The sequence below is a fragment of the Gobio gobio genome (genome assembly GCF_949357685.1).
Source record: "Gobio gobio genome assembly, chromosome: 15".
NCBI lineage: Eukaryota > Metazoa > Chordata > Actinopteri > Cypriniformes > Gobionidae > Gobio > Gobio gobio.
The window spans coordinates 41357615-41371578 of NC_137108.1; the positions used below are offsets into that span (position 1 = coordinate 41357615).

At 36.9% G+C, this 13964-nt stretch overlaps 1 protein-coding gene across 3 annotated transcripts; it reads left to right on the plus strand.

Moving 5' to 3' along the window:
* Positions 1-1317: 1317 nt before the first annotated feature.
* Positions 1318-13146, plus strand: rnf144b (ring finger protein 144B). Of its 3 annotated transcripts, none has more exons than XM_079837773.1 (8): positions 1318-1584; positions 5235-5404; positions 6876-6980; positions 8540-8600; positions 10823-11027; positions 11124-11268; positions 12219-12308; positions 12546-13146. In XM_079837773.1, the coding sequence occupies exons 2-8, from the start codon at positions 5300-5302 to the stop codon at positions 12711-12713; spliced, it is 879 nt and encodes a 292-aa protein (XP_079693899.1). In that variant the 5' UTR covers positions 1318-1584; positions 5235-5299; the 3' UTR covers positions 12714-13146. The 3 variants fall into 3 exon arrangements, with proteins under 3 accessions (XP_079693899.1, XP_079693900.1, XP_079693901.1); XM_079837774.1 differs by lacking the exon at positions 1318-1584 and adding an exon at positions 4668-5053; XM_079837775.1 differs by lacking the exons at positions 1318-1584; positions 5235-5404; positions 6876-6980; positions 8540-8600 and having other exon boundaries at positions 9250-11027.
* Positions 13147-13964: the final 818 nt, after the last annotated feature.

The following is a 13964-nucleotide window of genomic DNA, read 5'->3' on the forward strand; positions in this document are numbered from 1 at the left end:
GATGGATGAGAAATGCCCCTCAAACACAAAGACACCCACACAGATCATAGGCTTATATTGAGCTACAGAATACAAACACTGCATTGAGCATAGAAATGTTTCTCTCATTAAAAGTCCAGCTTCTCTCATGATGGCTCATCATTTTGTGACCCCCTTTTAATCTTTAGTGGGATTGAATTGGTTGAAATGGAACTTTATGGATATATGAATGCCAAGCCCATGACGCACGATCCAGTGGAACTACGTTATGTCACCTATGATGTCATATGAGGGCATGTTTCTTGTTATTAGTCATCTATTTGCTTCACTGAATGCGTACGAGGATGAAACGCCTCAAAACAGCTTTCTTATGTCAGAGTTTGAACATGTTGAGGTTGTAATATTTAGGTTACTTGACACCAGAACAGTTTGTACCCTGATTAGTCATTTGATTTTGACACTAGAGGATGCTGCTGCACACGGGTTTTTTTTATTATGAACGTAAAATTACTACATTATATCAACTGATAGATAAAACTACTCACAGTTTCATGTTTGGGTTATTTAAAAATAGCAATGTATAAGGTATATATAGGCCTACACACAGTCTGCCAAAAGAACTCTGTAACACTGCTTGCAAAAGACAAAATGAAAGCAGTGAATGTGTGAGACTCTCTCACTGACATCACAGATAGATATATTTGGCTTCTATTGCAAATTCATGAATGGGAACATGGGGGACGGCCAACATCAACCAGCTTGACACTTAACCATATAAGTGCCATAAGACTCTACACAACAATAAAATACAGCAAGACATGATACCAAAACTGCAAAGATGCATTCTACATGATTCTATGCCCAGACTTCTTGTTCTAAAGATGACTTGGACTTAATTATTACATCCCTGTTATGTTTCAAATTCAGATAAGACTAAGAGTAAAGAAAAATTTGTAAATAAAAATAAACCCCAGCAGCTATTCTGCTACCATAGACAATATTTTCTATAATTTATATAAAATATATTTTATTGTTACTATTATGAATTAAATATGATTATAAATTATACTATATATTGTTTATAACAGTACATGGCTACTATGATATATATATATGATTAAATATATGGTAAATGGACTGCATTTATATAGCGCTTTTAACAGACCAACGGCCATCCAAAGCGCTTTACATTTTTCCTCACATAAATACATTCACACACCGACGGCGGTGTCAGCCATGCAAGGCATATATAATGATAATGTTGTAGTTGTATTTATTTTACTTTGTATAGTCCAAGCCTCATCTGTGATTGAAAGAGTTAACGTGCCAGTGGGAGGAGAAAACAGGAAGTGGCTCCAAACCCTTCAACACCGTACGGGAACTTCACACAAACACACACGCACCTTTGTGGAACATGACACCACTTCATGATCGAGGTGCATGCGCGGGAATGTAAACCAGACTGACTGACTGATTGTCCATCATCATCTAGGAATCATCATCTAGGAATCTTCAGCATTTTCATGATCAGAATCAGATGCGCGTGTGAAAATCACTGCGGAGGAGCCACAGCACACTCCAGACATGAGTACAGTGACTAGTGAGGTGAGTTTATTACCGAGTTTCAAAACCTATTGTTCCTCACCTACTGTAGATTTTAAGTCCTCGTCACGTTCCAGTTTTGGGGTGCCTGTAATGCCCAAACATGGGGTCTACGTAGGCAGCACACTATTGAGGCACTAAATATTGAGGCTGGTCTGTAAATGTAAGTTTTGAGCTGGGTTGTCTTGCAGTGTGTTTGCGTAAAAATGTAAAATGTTAAAGGTGTCTTTTATGCTTGACAGTGACCGCACTAGAGTTACAATAACTCGAATATATTGACATAATAGTTTTTGTTTATCATTAACGCGGAAGCAGCTGTGCCGACGTCACAACAGACTGTGGACTGTATGGAATACAAACAATACAATGCACTGCATACTTATATATTTTTTTTAAAACAGTACAGAATCAGAACACACATTATGCTATGATAAAGTTTTTGTTTTCACGATAAACAGAAAGCAGTTTGCTGCAGTCAGAAATGGTAAAATCTGCATAATTTCTTCACTTTTAATAATCCGGTTCAATGAGTCAGGAAGGAAATGTTCTGGCTCTTCACATTTGATATTCTTATCGAGCACATTGTGGGATGCTTTAAGGCACAATATGTAAGATTTTTAAATTAAAATAAACCAAAAACCACTGGAACAATGCTATATATTTTGTTGACTTGTGTACTTACATTATCCCAAATGTTTCCAACCATGTTTAAATCCAGAGAAATAAACAATTTCTTCGCCTATCAGTGACATCATTCCCACGTTACCCTCGATTTCCGTTTTATTCTGTAGAAACCGTGGAAACGCCAAAGAAGACGCTTTAATATATTATGTTTAATTAGACAGGTGAGCAACTGTTTGGATACATTCATCGACAGAAAACTAATCATTGTTATAGCTTAACACGTTTAGTCTTATTGTTTAAATCTGGTTTTCTTGATTTACCGCGAGCACCATGTTTTACCATGCCTAATATCGATCAAGCTTACTGCAGTGTGCAACAAACGTGTCATAGTAGCCGCTGAGTGAACACACAGAGTAGCGTTATAGCATAACTTTCAACTAACTGAAATGTATCCAATATGATAAAACAGCGCTGCATTACCCCACATATGCATGAGCAGAATAACCGGAAGCGGCGTCTGTGGCATAATAAAAGCTCCGCTGCTCTCGAGCCGTGTGTTGCACTTGTCTCTCATTAGCAATCGCTCCAGCGGCCTCGTTCCGCTCCAACAGCTTTCAGCCCCACCCTGCTTCATACTACAGTCACCTTAATAAATCTTTAATACATTAGCTCATCCATGAATATGATTTCATTTCATGAATATGAGTCCCATTGGATTCTTTTCCACCGGCTGTAGAGGTGAACTCCCATGATTCTGCGAAATCCGAATCGTCATCAAGCTACAACTTTGTTTTGTTTAACCAACCTCTAGTGGTGATAAATTACATATTGTGCCTTTAACACACCCCACTTCTGAATATGCCTACTTCTCTACTAAATAGTAGTCTGGAAAAAAAAAGTGAAATGAGACGTATGTTGAAGTCACAGTATTTATAATACAGTAGGTGAAACGTACCCAGATGATAACTTCTCTCACATCCAATGGGCGCTTACAGTAAATTTCTCAGGAGGCCAAAGTAGAGGAGACGTGGGCTTTATCCGAAAGCTTAGGCAGTTGACCTATCAGGCAGTGACTTTGCAGAGTGTTTTCACACCAACGTACCTCACAAAACTGATTTCAGACAGACTTCTGAGGCAGCGTAATGGTTTAATGATCTACAGCAAAATAGAGCACGCTTTGGTGATATTTAAGCATATATTTAATTACTACAATAGTAATTTCATGCTAGAAATGACATCAAAATTGCAAAACATTGGTCAAAAAAGTACATTTACACAAGCTGACCACCAACCACAACTTCCGATACCTTCTTTATTTTTTTAGCTAAACGGTCACAGAATGGAACGCACAGGATTGTGGGATATTAAAGGTAGTGAAGGAATCATCTATGCTGTCTTCAAAATTCAGGTGAAGATATCTCAGGAGACAGGAAGTGAAGCTAATACTGAATTCGGATGTGCTTTGATGCCTTCCTACCTTGGAATGCATCCTCCGAAAGCAGCATTTTTCAGCTTTCGGAAACAGCTGTAAATGACAGTGAAGCAGTGTAACTGATGCCGTTGGACACATGACATCATGGCTGATGTAGTATGTCCAAATTGCATTCATAATACACACACATGCATTCTATATAGAACATACTTTTTAATGATCGCAAAGTAAGTCCTCGTCAAATGTGGTACCTACTCGGTATTGGATTTGGGACACAGCTTTATCATTGTATTCTGGTTGTATAAATGCCATTTTATGGATATAGAAAATGTGCATATTGTGCACATGCAGGGTACATACAAATGCAGTATAACATTTTTATTTCAAATACGGCCAACATTTCAAGTTTATTGCTGGAATGTTTGGCCTGAGTGTTTCAGTGCTTACAGACTTGCATGCAGTATTCTGGTCTTAAAAAGACTGCGTGGAATATGATAAAAGAGAATTTAAATCACCTGTTCTGTATGACAAACAACAACAAAAGCATTGGACCGTTATGTTGACCAGAGCTGAAATATTTTCTGTTCCTCAATTGGCAAGATTTTACTTCATCATGATTTTAATCATTGATGGGAACAGCCGTGTGATTCACTTCCCTGTGCTCAAAACCAAAGTATATGTAAATAATTTTCAGTGCTTTGCTAATGCCAGGGATTTACTCGGTGACCCACTTTATGAGGTGAGACCAAGTGTGTTTTTGGGCTGATCAATAGTGATCCAGGACCAGTTGCCATAATCCACAATCATATTCCTGCCAAACAGAACATTCAGAACATGTCCTAATAATTCCTACCAATTCTTGTTCTGTCACAAGGGGTAAAAGTCTAAACAGTGCAAACTCAGTGGTGAAAAGAAAATGACATGGCAGGAAAAAAAATATTGCAAGTGTCAGCGGACGTCGCACGTGTCCCGCCAATCAATACTGACCGCAGAGACAGGGGACATTTAGGGCAGTGATGTTATCCGCATTGATCGTGACAGAGGAGACATAAATGTAAAGCGCACAAATGTGCTGTGGATATACGCCACCATTCTTTCCACCTCACGCTTTCCTACTGTTCTCTATTTTTCTGACCTGTCTAGGCAGGCGGGGCCCTCTAATCTAGCTTTATCCTGGATTATGTTGTTATGACTTTTTCCCGTTTGGGATTTGGTCTTCGTGCGGTACGGGAATGGTGACTGGAAGAATCTATAAAGCAGTGAGTTCATTCTGGGTGGAATCTAGATCCCTCCTGCTTCCTCCGGACCAACTTGTTTGGCGTCACGTTAACAGGGCAGGTCGAGCAGGTTTTGAGCTGGTGTACACAAAACAAATGAGATTAGGCAGTCGGCTAAAAACAGAGCCTTTGACTAACAGTGAGTTTTTTTAATGCTTGTGTGCAAATGATTTTTACATTTCCGCACAAGTTTACTTTCCATTGTTGCTCAATTGCAGTACGTATTCTGCTTGCAGCGGAAACCGTTCTGACGTTAGAACTCCAAATACGTCGCAATCTATCTGCCTCAGCTCTGTTTGTTCCTCTCTTGTATTCTTCAGAAGCATGGAGGACGTCACTTCACCATTTCTGAAGTTTAAGGGCTAACCAACAACAGGAGGCAGGCATGGAGGCAAAAAGTGCCACAATCCACTGCAAACTCTGCTTGACCGACTGTCCTGAACTGGAGACCAGCACACTGCAGTCCTGTAACTGTGTGTTCTGTGTGCAGGTAAGAGCATTGATGAAGAATTCTATCTTTAGCTTTAAAAACTGAGGTGTATCGTCATGCAACAGAATAGGTAGCATGCTATTACATACATAAGTATTAGTTCTATATATATTCGTTTACATAAATCTCACCATAAACAGGAGTTTCGCTCTAGCTGTGGTCTGGTTATTAGCGGAACATAGTCGTGAAAGGGAGAAATACAATAAACAAAGCACAATAGTGTTCAGTCTTGCAGAGCGGGGGATGTTTTCTTTCACATGCCGTTTAAGATTAGCCAAGACTAGCCTATTCCTCTGAACATGTTCTGTTCCTCTGAAACAAATCTTGTAGGTCAGACTGGCAAATCTTTTGACTTTTTGTGGTTTAAAGCCAAAGTGTGCCTTTTTCAGTGTTCAAATATTTTATACTCTATCAAAATATTGTTTCATCCTGAACATTGATCATTCTGACCAGGTTTATTATAGTTAACTAAAACCAAAACCTATAAAATAAAAACTCTTATTTCATTTCTTATTTTAAGGTCTAGTAGGCAATTTCTGGAGAGGCTAGCAATAGCGAGCTAGCTTTGAAAGCAAGAGATTCCACTCCCTTCAGAGTGTCTCCAAAGCAGGGTTGCCAGGTTTTCAGAACAAAACCCGCCCAATTGCTACTCAAAACTAGCCCAAAACAAGCCCAATCACGTTTCAGGGGGGCTTCTCCGGTAAAAATTTGGGGGGTAAAATATGTGTTTTTTTGGCATGGTTGCCTACTAAAATTCGCATTCCCGGGGCTAAATATCACATAATTGGGGTCGCTTCAACCCGCGGACATGAAAAACAGCCCGCGGCAACAGTGTTGAAGTAGCCCAATACCACGGGAAAACCGCGGACTTGGCAACATTGATCCAAAGCCACACCTCCTTCAAAACACATGAACGGATGCAACAGGAAAAAAAACAAAAAAACACAGAACATTACAATAATAATGAACATAGCACTGACCTGTACCACCTGACGGCTGCAGATGCATTTTGGCATTGATAGTGTTGCCATTGAAACTCATAAATTCGAGTAATGAATGAGTAAAATGTCACGGGTTTCCATCTCTTCCAAATTATAGCAACAAATTGCCTTCTTCAATAATAACTGGAATGGAAATAATTAAGGAAAAAATATGTAGACTGTATATTTAGAAGAACTATATATATAAAAAAGCACAAAAGCTAATAAAAATGACAAAATGCAGAATAAAAATACTAAAGATAACTCAAATTAAAATTAAAACTCATTCAAAAGATTAAGAAATTTAAAAAAACTAAAATGTTGTGATTGCGGAACAAGACTTTCTGTCCAACCAGTGGATGACGGAGGTAGTGTTAGAAAAAACCTGTGTATAATATTTCTGTTAAAATTAGCTAAATTATATTTGGTGACACTTCAGATAATGAACTGTTAGCAACCATAGAAAAGTCACAGCTCTCATGTCTTTGCAGTGTTTAAGGCAGTATGTCCAGCTGGCTATTCGGGGCGGCGCAGGTAGTGCCATCACCTGCCCTGATCCGGCCTGCAAGAACACCGGAACTCTGCTGGACTCTGAGGTACTTCTCACTCTCTGTCCTTCTCTCTCAGTCAACAACAGTTTCCAGTTCCGCAGATCACGCTACAAATATTGACTGCGCAAACGCTGTTGTTTACACTGACAACAGAAATCCTTCCACTACCAAGCATCTATTTTAATCAGTAGGGCTTACAGAAGCAAGCATCATAATAACTATTGCTCATGCTTCGGGTGAGGGGTCTGTTCAAATCTCCCAAGTACTAAACTTCAGCGCATAACGTGCCATGATATGTTTTAGCTACAGGTATGAATGATTCATCAGCTCATATATTGACAAGAGGTGTGCTATTACTTTTCCAAGCACTTAGATTTACAATTTACCTGTTGGTAAAAAATAAAAATCCACTAACACTGCAGGAGGGTCGCATATCTAGAAACTATCGTTCAAAAGTTTAGGGTTGATACAATTATTTAAATGTGTTTGAAAGTCTCTTATTATTTCTTTGATTAAAAATACAGTAAAACAGTAACATCGTGAAATATTATTATAATTTAAAAATGGTTTCTAGTTTAATATATTTTAAAATGTAATTATTCCAGCATCAGCATCATTACTCCAGTCTTCAGTGTCACATGATCCTTCAGAACTCATTCTAATATGCTGATTTGCTGTTTGAGAAAACAGTTGTGTTTATATTTTTGTGAAAAGCATGATGCATTTTTTGATGAATAGAAAGTTCAAAAGAACAGCATTTATTTGAAATTGAAATCTTTTGTAACATCATAAGAATCTTTACTGTCACTTTTGATCATTTTAATGCATCCTTGCTGAATAAAAGTTATTGCTTTAATGAAACATCTTACAAACCCCAAAATTCTGAAAGGTAAATTATGTAAATTAACAGAGACTTGGGAGTTGGCTCATTTGACTATGCCCTAGAAACCACCCAGAAAACACTAGCGATCATATAACAATCTGTTAACAATGACGAGAAGACTTAAGCAACCGCATTACAACGCCATATCATGGCAACCACCAACAATGTAACTATTAAATTAAAATAGATCAAAAGTGGAAAAAAAAGTCTGTCTGGGCTTGTTTAGCCTACATTTTCGTTTTGCTTTTGGTAACCACATCATTAGTCTCAAGAACACAATGGCTTTATTTATCATGAATGTTTCCACAAATCCCAGTATTATTTTGCCTCTCATGACCTTAACCTGCTCTATGAACTTATGCATCATAAATCAAAGAACAGTGATTCAGCAGTGGTCTAAATATTCATATATATCATGTTGGTATATACATATACATGCTAAACCTCCTGCGTGGCACTTTTTTGTTTTTCAGTCTCTTTCATAATACATTATATTATATTTGACTCAAATTAGTATTTCCTTTATTTATTTAGTATGTAGATGTGTGATAAATGGATCATGTATCTATGTCTTGTTTTATTTGGCGATGATGACGACCAACTGACTGTATATTGTCCCTTACATAAGACCTGATTTGCATTTCGTGTGCAGTTATCTGTAGCTCAAACATAACATGTTCCAACATCACCCGAATATAAATTCATACCCTTCTTTGTACAGCTCACCTCTTTTGCCCCCAGCGATCAAGTTGAGCTCTATCAGCGGCTCCGATTTGAAAAAGGTACGTTCTTATGTATGTATGCATGCATGTATGTATGTGCCACTTCCCATAATCCCTCTTGAAGGGTAGTGTTACCGTAACCATCACTGGCAGGAACAAGCAGTTCCAGATAAGCGTTAGTGAGTGATAAAGACTTTTTGGCATATTAGACTGTATTTATTACTGGTTTTAGCTATACTCTGTTGTTTCTATTTCTACTTATTAATATAACAGTATATTAATATATTCATTCTACTTCTACTTGTTAATACAACAAATGAAAATTGACCAAAATTGAGTTTTGACCAAAATTCAGATCTCTTGGACTATGACCTGTCCTTTGACAGCGTGTGCTGTGTTTTGACCTGTCCTTCAAATGTGAAAATTTATATGAAATCAACGTTCATGAAATCAAAAAATTAAACAAGCTCAGTACAGACAGTAATTTTACCACAGTAGCAGATTATTTGGCACATTAACTTGGTGCTCTGTTAATAAAGGACTTTTGTATGGTGGCACCTTTTTAAGGATTTATTTTCTGACAGGTTTCCAAGGCACCACAACATAATGTCTAATGATCTAGAACAGTGCTTCTCAAACGGGGCTGGCGCCTACTAGGGAGCCTCAGCAAACTTCCAGGGGAGTGCAAGATGACTAAAGTTTTATATATATAAATTAATCAATTGTTAGTAATATATTAAAATGATAAAACAAAAATTCTTGTCAGAAATTGAATGTTAAAAAATATGAATTTATGAATTAAATTACGTCTTCCAGGTGCTCCATCATACGGCAGTTTTATTTCAACCAATTAAGAAATTACAGAAACAAGATTGTGGGATATTCACAGTAATCTTATGCGAGATATTACATTGAATTCAGACATGACTTGATAGCGTGCTACATTTGCATGACAACGATGTACTAAAAACAGGAACGTTTTTCCTTTGCATTTTTCACGTACGGACAACAATGTTGTCAAAACGATCCCCATTCACAGTGATCTGCAAAATGATAAAAAAAAGATGTATATGTAATTGGCGATGTCACTTTGTAAAGAAAAAACGATGTGTCTATAGACTGAACTAGGGATGGCCCACCGGTTAATCGACGTGTGACAACACCGGTAATACCAGTATCACCGGCTGGTACTAGGGATGCCCCACTCGCTTTTCAATCGCTAATTCAAATGTTTTCAATGAATTTCTATGGAAGTCGGGTTGCTTGAATGGTGGGTTCATGAAAAACACAACAACAAATCAATGACAAACTCAATTAAAAAGGCGCTTTTACATTTCACTTTGAAACCAAATCTTCCGCAATCATCTTGTTATTCAGCTCCTCACTCTCCTCAATCTGACTCGTGCTGCGACTCTCGTTTGGCTCACGCTATATTAAGCAGACATGTTCAGTTTTTCATTGTAGTGTCTGTTCTCTAACTGAACTAGATTTTTTTATTACTAAAAAAAAAATAAAAACGACGGTTGGGGCGGTGCCACGGTGGGCAAGTGATGTAACCGATGTTTCGCCTGAAAACCGGTAACACTGCCAACACAGACTATAGCAGCAAGCCTAGACTGAACAAGTAAAATTAATGCGGATGATGTCACAGTTTTCACAAATTTGCGTTTTTGTTGTTTACACAGAGACGTTAACGGTATAGTTTTCCAAAACTTGCACTTTGAAACCCGTTTTCAAAAGTTTCAGTCACCCAAAGTGCTAAAAGTTTTAAATTTTTTTGGTGAAAACGGTGTCGTGTAAACGGCCCCTCAGTCACCTGTCTGCAAAGGCAAACATTAAGGTTTCGAACACAAAACCGAGCTTATGGTATATTGTATATTTTACAATCAGAAGAGTCACAATGCTGTTTTATCATAAAGTTCAAATAAGAGAATGCCGCTGCTTCTCTGAATCACAGTTCATGTAGCTGGTTTGTGTCTCAGCGTTTATAGAAGAACTGTAAACAATGAGCTTATTCAGCTTCTTCCACCGTCTCTGTCTGCATCCCAACATGCTAACCATAGACAGCCTGTCATGTCGGACAGAATGTGTGAAAGTAAACTGTGACATTAGTATTCGCAGAAGTCTTCCTGAGACGGCAACAAAGCCTATGATTTCTTACCATTTACCAGTAAACTGCAATGGAAAATTTGTCAATGAGGAAGTGAATTTTGCAAACAAGTACAATTTCATTGCCTGCTTGGGACGGTTTTTCCTCACTCTTTCTTTTCGGTCTCATTCAGGAGTTCAGTTGGACCCCAGTAAGACTTGGTGCCCCATGCTGGACTGCCAGGCCGTGTGCAGTGTGACGCCCGTTACCGAAGGCAAACCGGTTCCTGTGCCCTGCCCCGCGTGCCATGCCGTCTTCTGCTGCGGCTGCAAAAGCCTTTGGATAGATGGCCATTCCTGCTCTCAGCACCAGCCACTGATGGAACCAGCAGCAGACAGGTCAGTGTGACCCATTTCCACATGAACAAACAAGTGTTTATCATTCATAACATCCTCTTATTTTACATAAACATGCTATGTCTGTGCTCTCTGCAGTGGACTGAGCAGTGCTGATACTGATGCAATGATTAAACAGTGTCCTGTGTGTGGCGTCTACATAGAGCGCAATCAAGGCTGCGCTCAGATGCTCTGCAAGAGCTGCAAACACACATTCTGCTGGTACTGCCTACAGAATCTGGACGTAAGTGACTCTGGGAATTTTCAAATCTTCTGCCACCAACACAAAGGTTTTTGGACACTGTGACAATAGAGATACCATGGTATTCCAAAAGTACCATGATTTATCTATAACAGTACTAATGTATATATTTTTTGAAAATGGTACCATGATTATACCTTGATTTATTAGAAACTGTTACTATTGTATCGTATTAATAATACATAATAATAATAATGGTGACGATTATTATTAAAATATAATACACTTACTATTATTAAAATTGAAAAATAATAAAATTCATAATGAAACGATCTATTGTTAATTATAATAATAATTTTAAATTTTAATAATATAGTAATTTTAATAATATAGTAATTTTAATAATAATAGTATACATTTTAAATTGATAATAAAAATATAATCCATTTACTATTATTAAAAGTAGCTGAAAATAGTTGGATAATAATATTTTATTTTCTATTTCAATTCTAGATCAAATATTTGTATGAATATTTTATTAAATCTATTTTCATATAGTAATAATAATAATGATGATGATTATTAATAATATAATACACTTTCTATTATTAAAATGAATAATAAACCAATCTATTGTTAATTGTAATAATAATTTACAATTTTAATAATAACAGTTATTTAATAATAAAAATAGTATTAATTTTAAATAATAATAGTAATTAAAATAATACATTTACTATTATTAAAAGTGAAAATAGATCAAATAATCTGTTGTTAAAAATAATGATTTTATTATTTTAATTATAGATCAAATATTTTATTAAATCAAGTTTAATCGAATAATAATAAATGTTATTGAAATTTAATTTAAAAATAATTATATCATAATAATAATACATATTTGTTTATTTTTTTTCCTTTTTTTCATTTGTAAGCACGTTTGGATAAAAGCATCTGCTGAATGAATAAATATAATGTCTCTATGGCTACAGGGCGATATATTCCTGAGACATTATGATAAAGGGCCGTGCCGAAACAAGCTGGGACACTCCAGAGCTTCCGTCATGTGGAACAGGACACAGGTGAGCTGGAATGCCTTTAAGCATTTGGTTTTTTTTCATTATGTCAGAGATGTTTACCAATTTCCAAATCACTTTTAGAAGGCACTCTTTCTTTCTTTTTTTGTGCTGCTTTTTCAGTTGACTCGTTTTTATTAGCAAGATAAGACTGTTACTTTCATGAAATGAGATGAAAACTACTCACAAGCGGCATGATTCTGGTTAGACTTCATGTAGTTTGTGTGGTTGTGATGTATTCAGGTGGTCGGCATACTGGTGGGCGTCAGCATCATCGTGCTAGTGACGTCACCACTGCTGCTGCTGGCCTCTCCCTGCATCCTGTGCTGTGTGTGCAAACCCTGCCAGGCCAAGAAGACCAAGAAAAAGAAGAAGAAGAAAGATAAGAAGCCATCAGACTCCACCGCATAGGAGAACTCTTCGTAATCAACATGTGTAGCATCTTCCACGTGCCAATCCCTAGTCTCGCTAACCAGGTGCACAAGTGCCTCATTCTCAGTGCCTGGTAAATTCGGTGGATTTATATTGCCTTCAGGTGCATTATGGGAAAAAGAAACGTTTGAGTGAACAACATCCGCAAAGGAATTTCTCCACTAAGCCAAAACATGTGTGCTATAGAGGTCACATAAAAAAAAAAAATGGACTGTAGCATTTGGGTTAAACTCTTTTTGTTGCCATGTAATATTCCAGACCAAAGGCCCTGCTGTTTTTCTTCTGCACTATAATATGTAAATACTGTATTTAAGAGTCTGGGTACTGTTCTGTGTTCTTTTTACATTTGATTTTTCTGCATCAGATATTTTATAACTTAATTAAAATAAACTACACCTGAAACTAAGCAGTGAAAATGACCAGCTTCTCTTTGTTCATATGGTAAAAGGGTTAGAGAACATACCATTTCACGTTACACTCACATAGTCACATTAAATAACAAAGGCTATTTTTAAGTCTTTTACATTTATTTCAGTACAGTTCAATGATTTTAAGATACAAGGTCAGTAGTTTCTGGGCTCATACTAACAGTAGTGACATTTGGTTTGTGTGTCTGCTGTAATGAAACTATTTTACTGAATATGAAAACGGAAGCTTTTCTCTCACAGAAGTTGTTGTGTTGTGCTGTATTTCATTAGCTGGGGAAATTTACAACACAGTTCGTGCTTTAAAGTGAGTCATAGTCAATGTTCCTGGTTGTTAAAACCAGTACTTGTTTAAAACCAGCATATATTTAAATAAGGAAACAAAATAAGATGAAAACAAAACAAAAAAAAACTACCATGGTAATTTCTAGACATATTCCGTCATAGAAGTGAAATGGAAATCCTTCAAACTACAGTGTAGCCTTATACCATGACTACTATGATATACCCCCACAGGTATTGTTTGATCTTGCTCTGCGTTTAAATTGACATCCATTTATGAAGTCAACGAATCATAATCACAAATCTGTGTAGAGAAACAAAAGAGCGAAAGAGAGAGACACCGTGTGGTTACAGCCGGAACTGCGTAATTGCAAAACAAATCGATGTCTGCAAAACATAATTATTCAAAGTATGTGAGATTGAGAACCACAGGTGTTAAATAAGGATGAAAAAATCCACTAGGTTAAACTAACTAGTAACTAACTAACTAGCAATAAATAAAATGTTTAAGTATTTTAATACA

Coding starts and splice junctions, on each gene's coding strand:
- rnf144b (XM_079837775.1), top strand. CDS start 10,546: ATGAGCTTATTCAGCTTCTTCCACCGTCTCTGTCTGCATCCCAACATG. Junction 11,028..11,123: donor ATGGAACCAGCAGCAGACAG/GTCAGTGTGACC, acceptor TGCTCTCTGCAG/TGGACTGAGCAGTGCTGATA. Junction 12,309..12,545: donor TCATGTGGAACAGGACACAG/GTGAGCTGGAAT, acceptor TGATGTATTCAG/GTGGTCGGCATACTGGTGGG.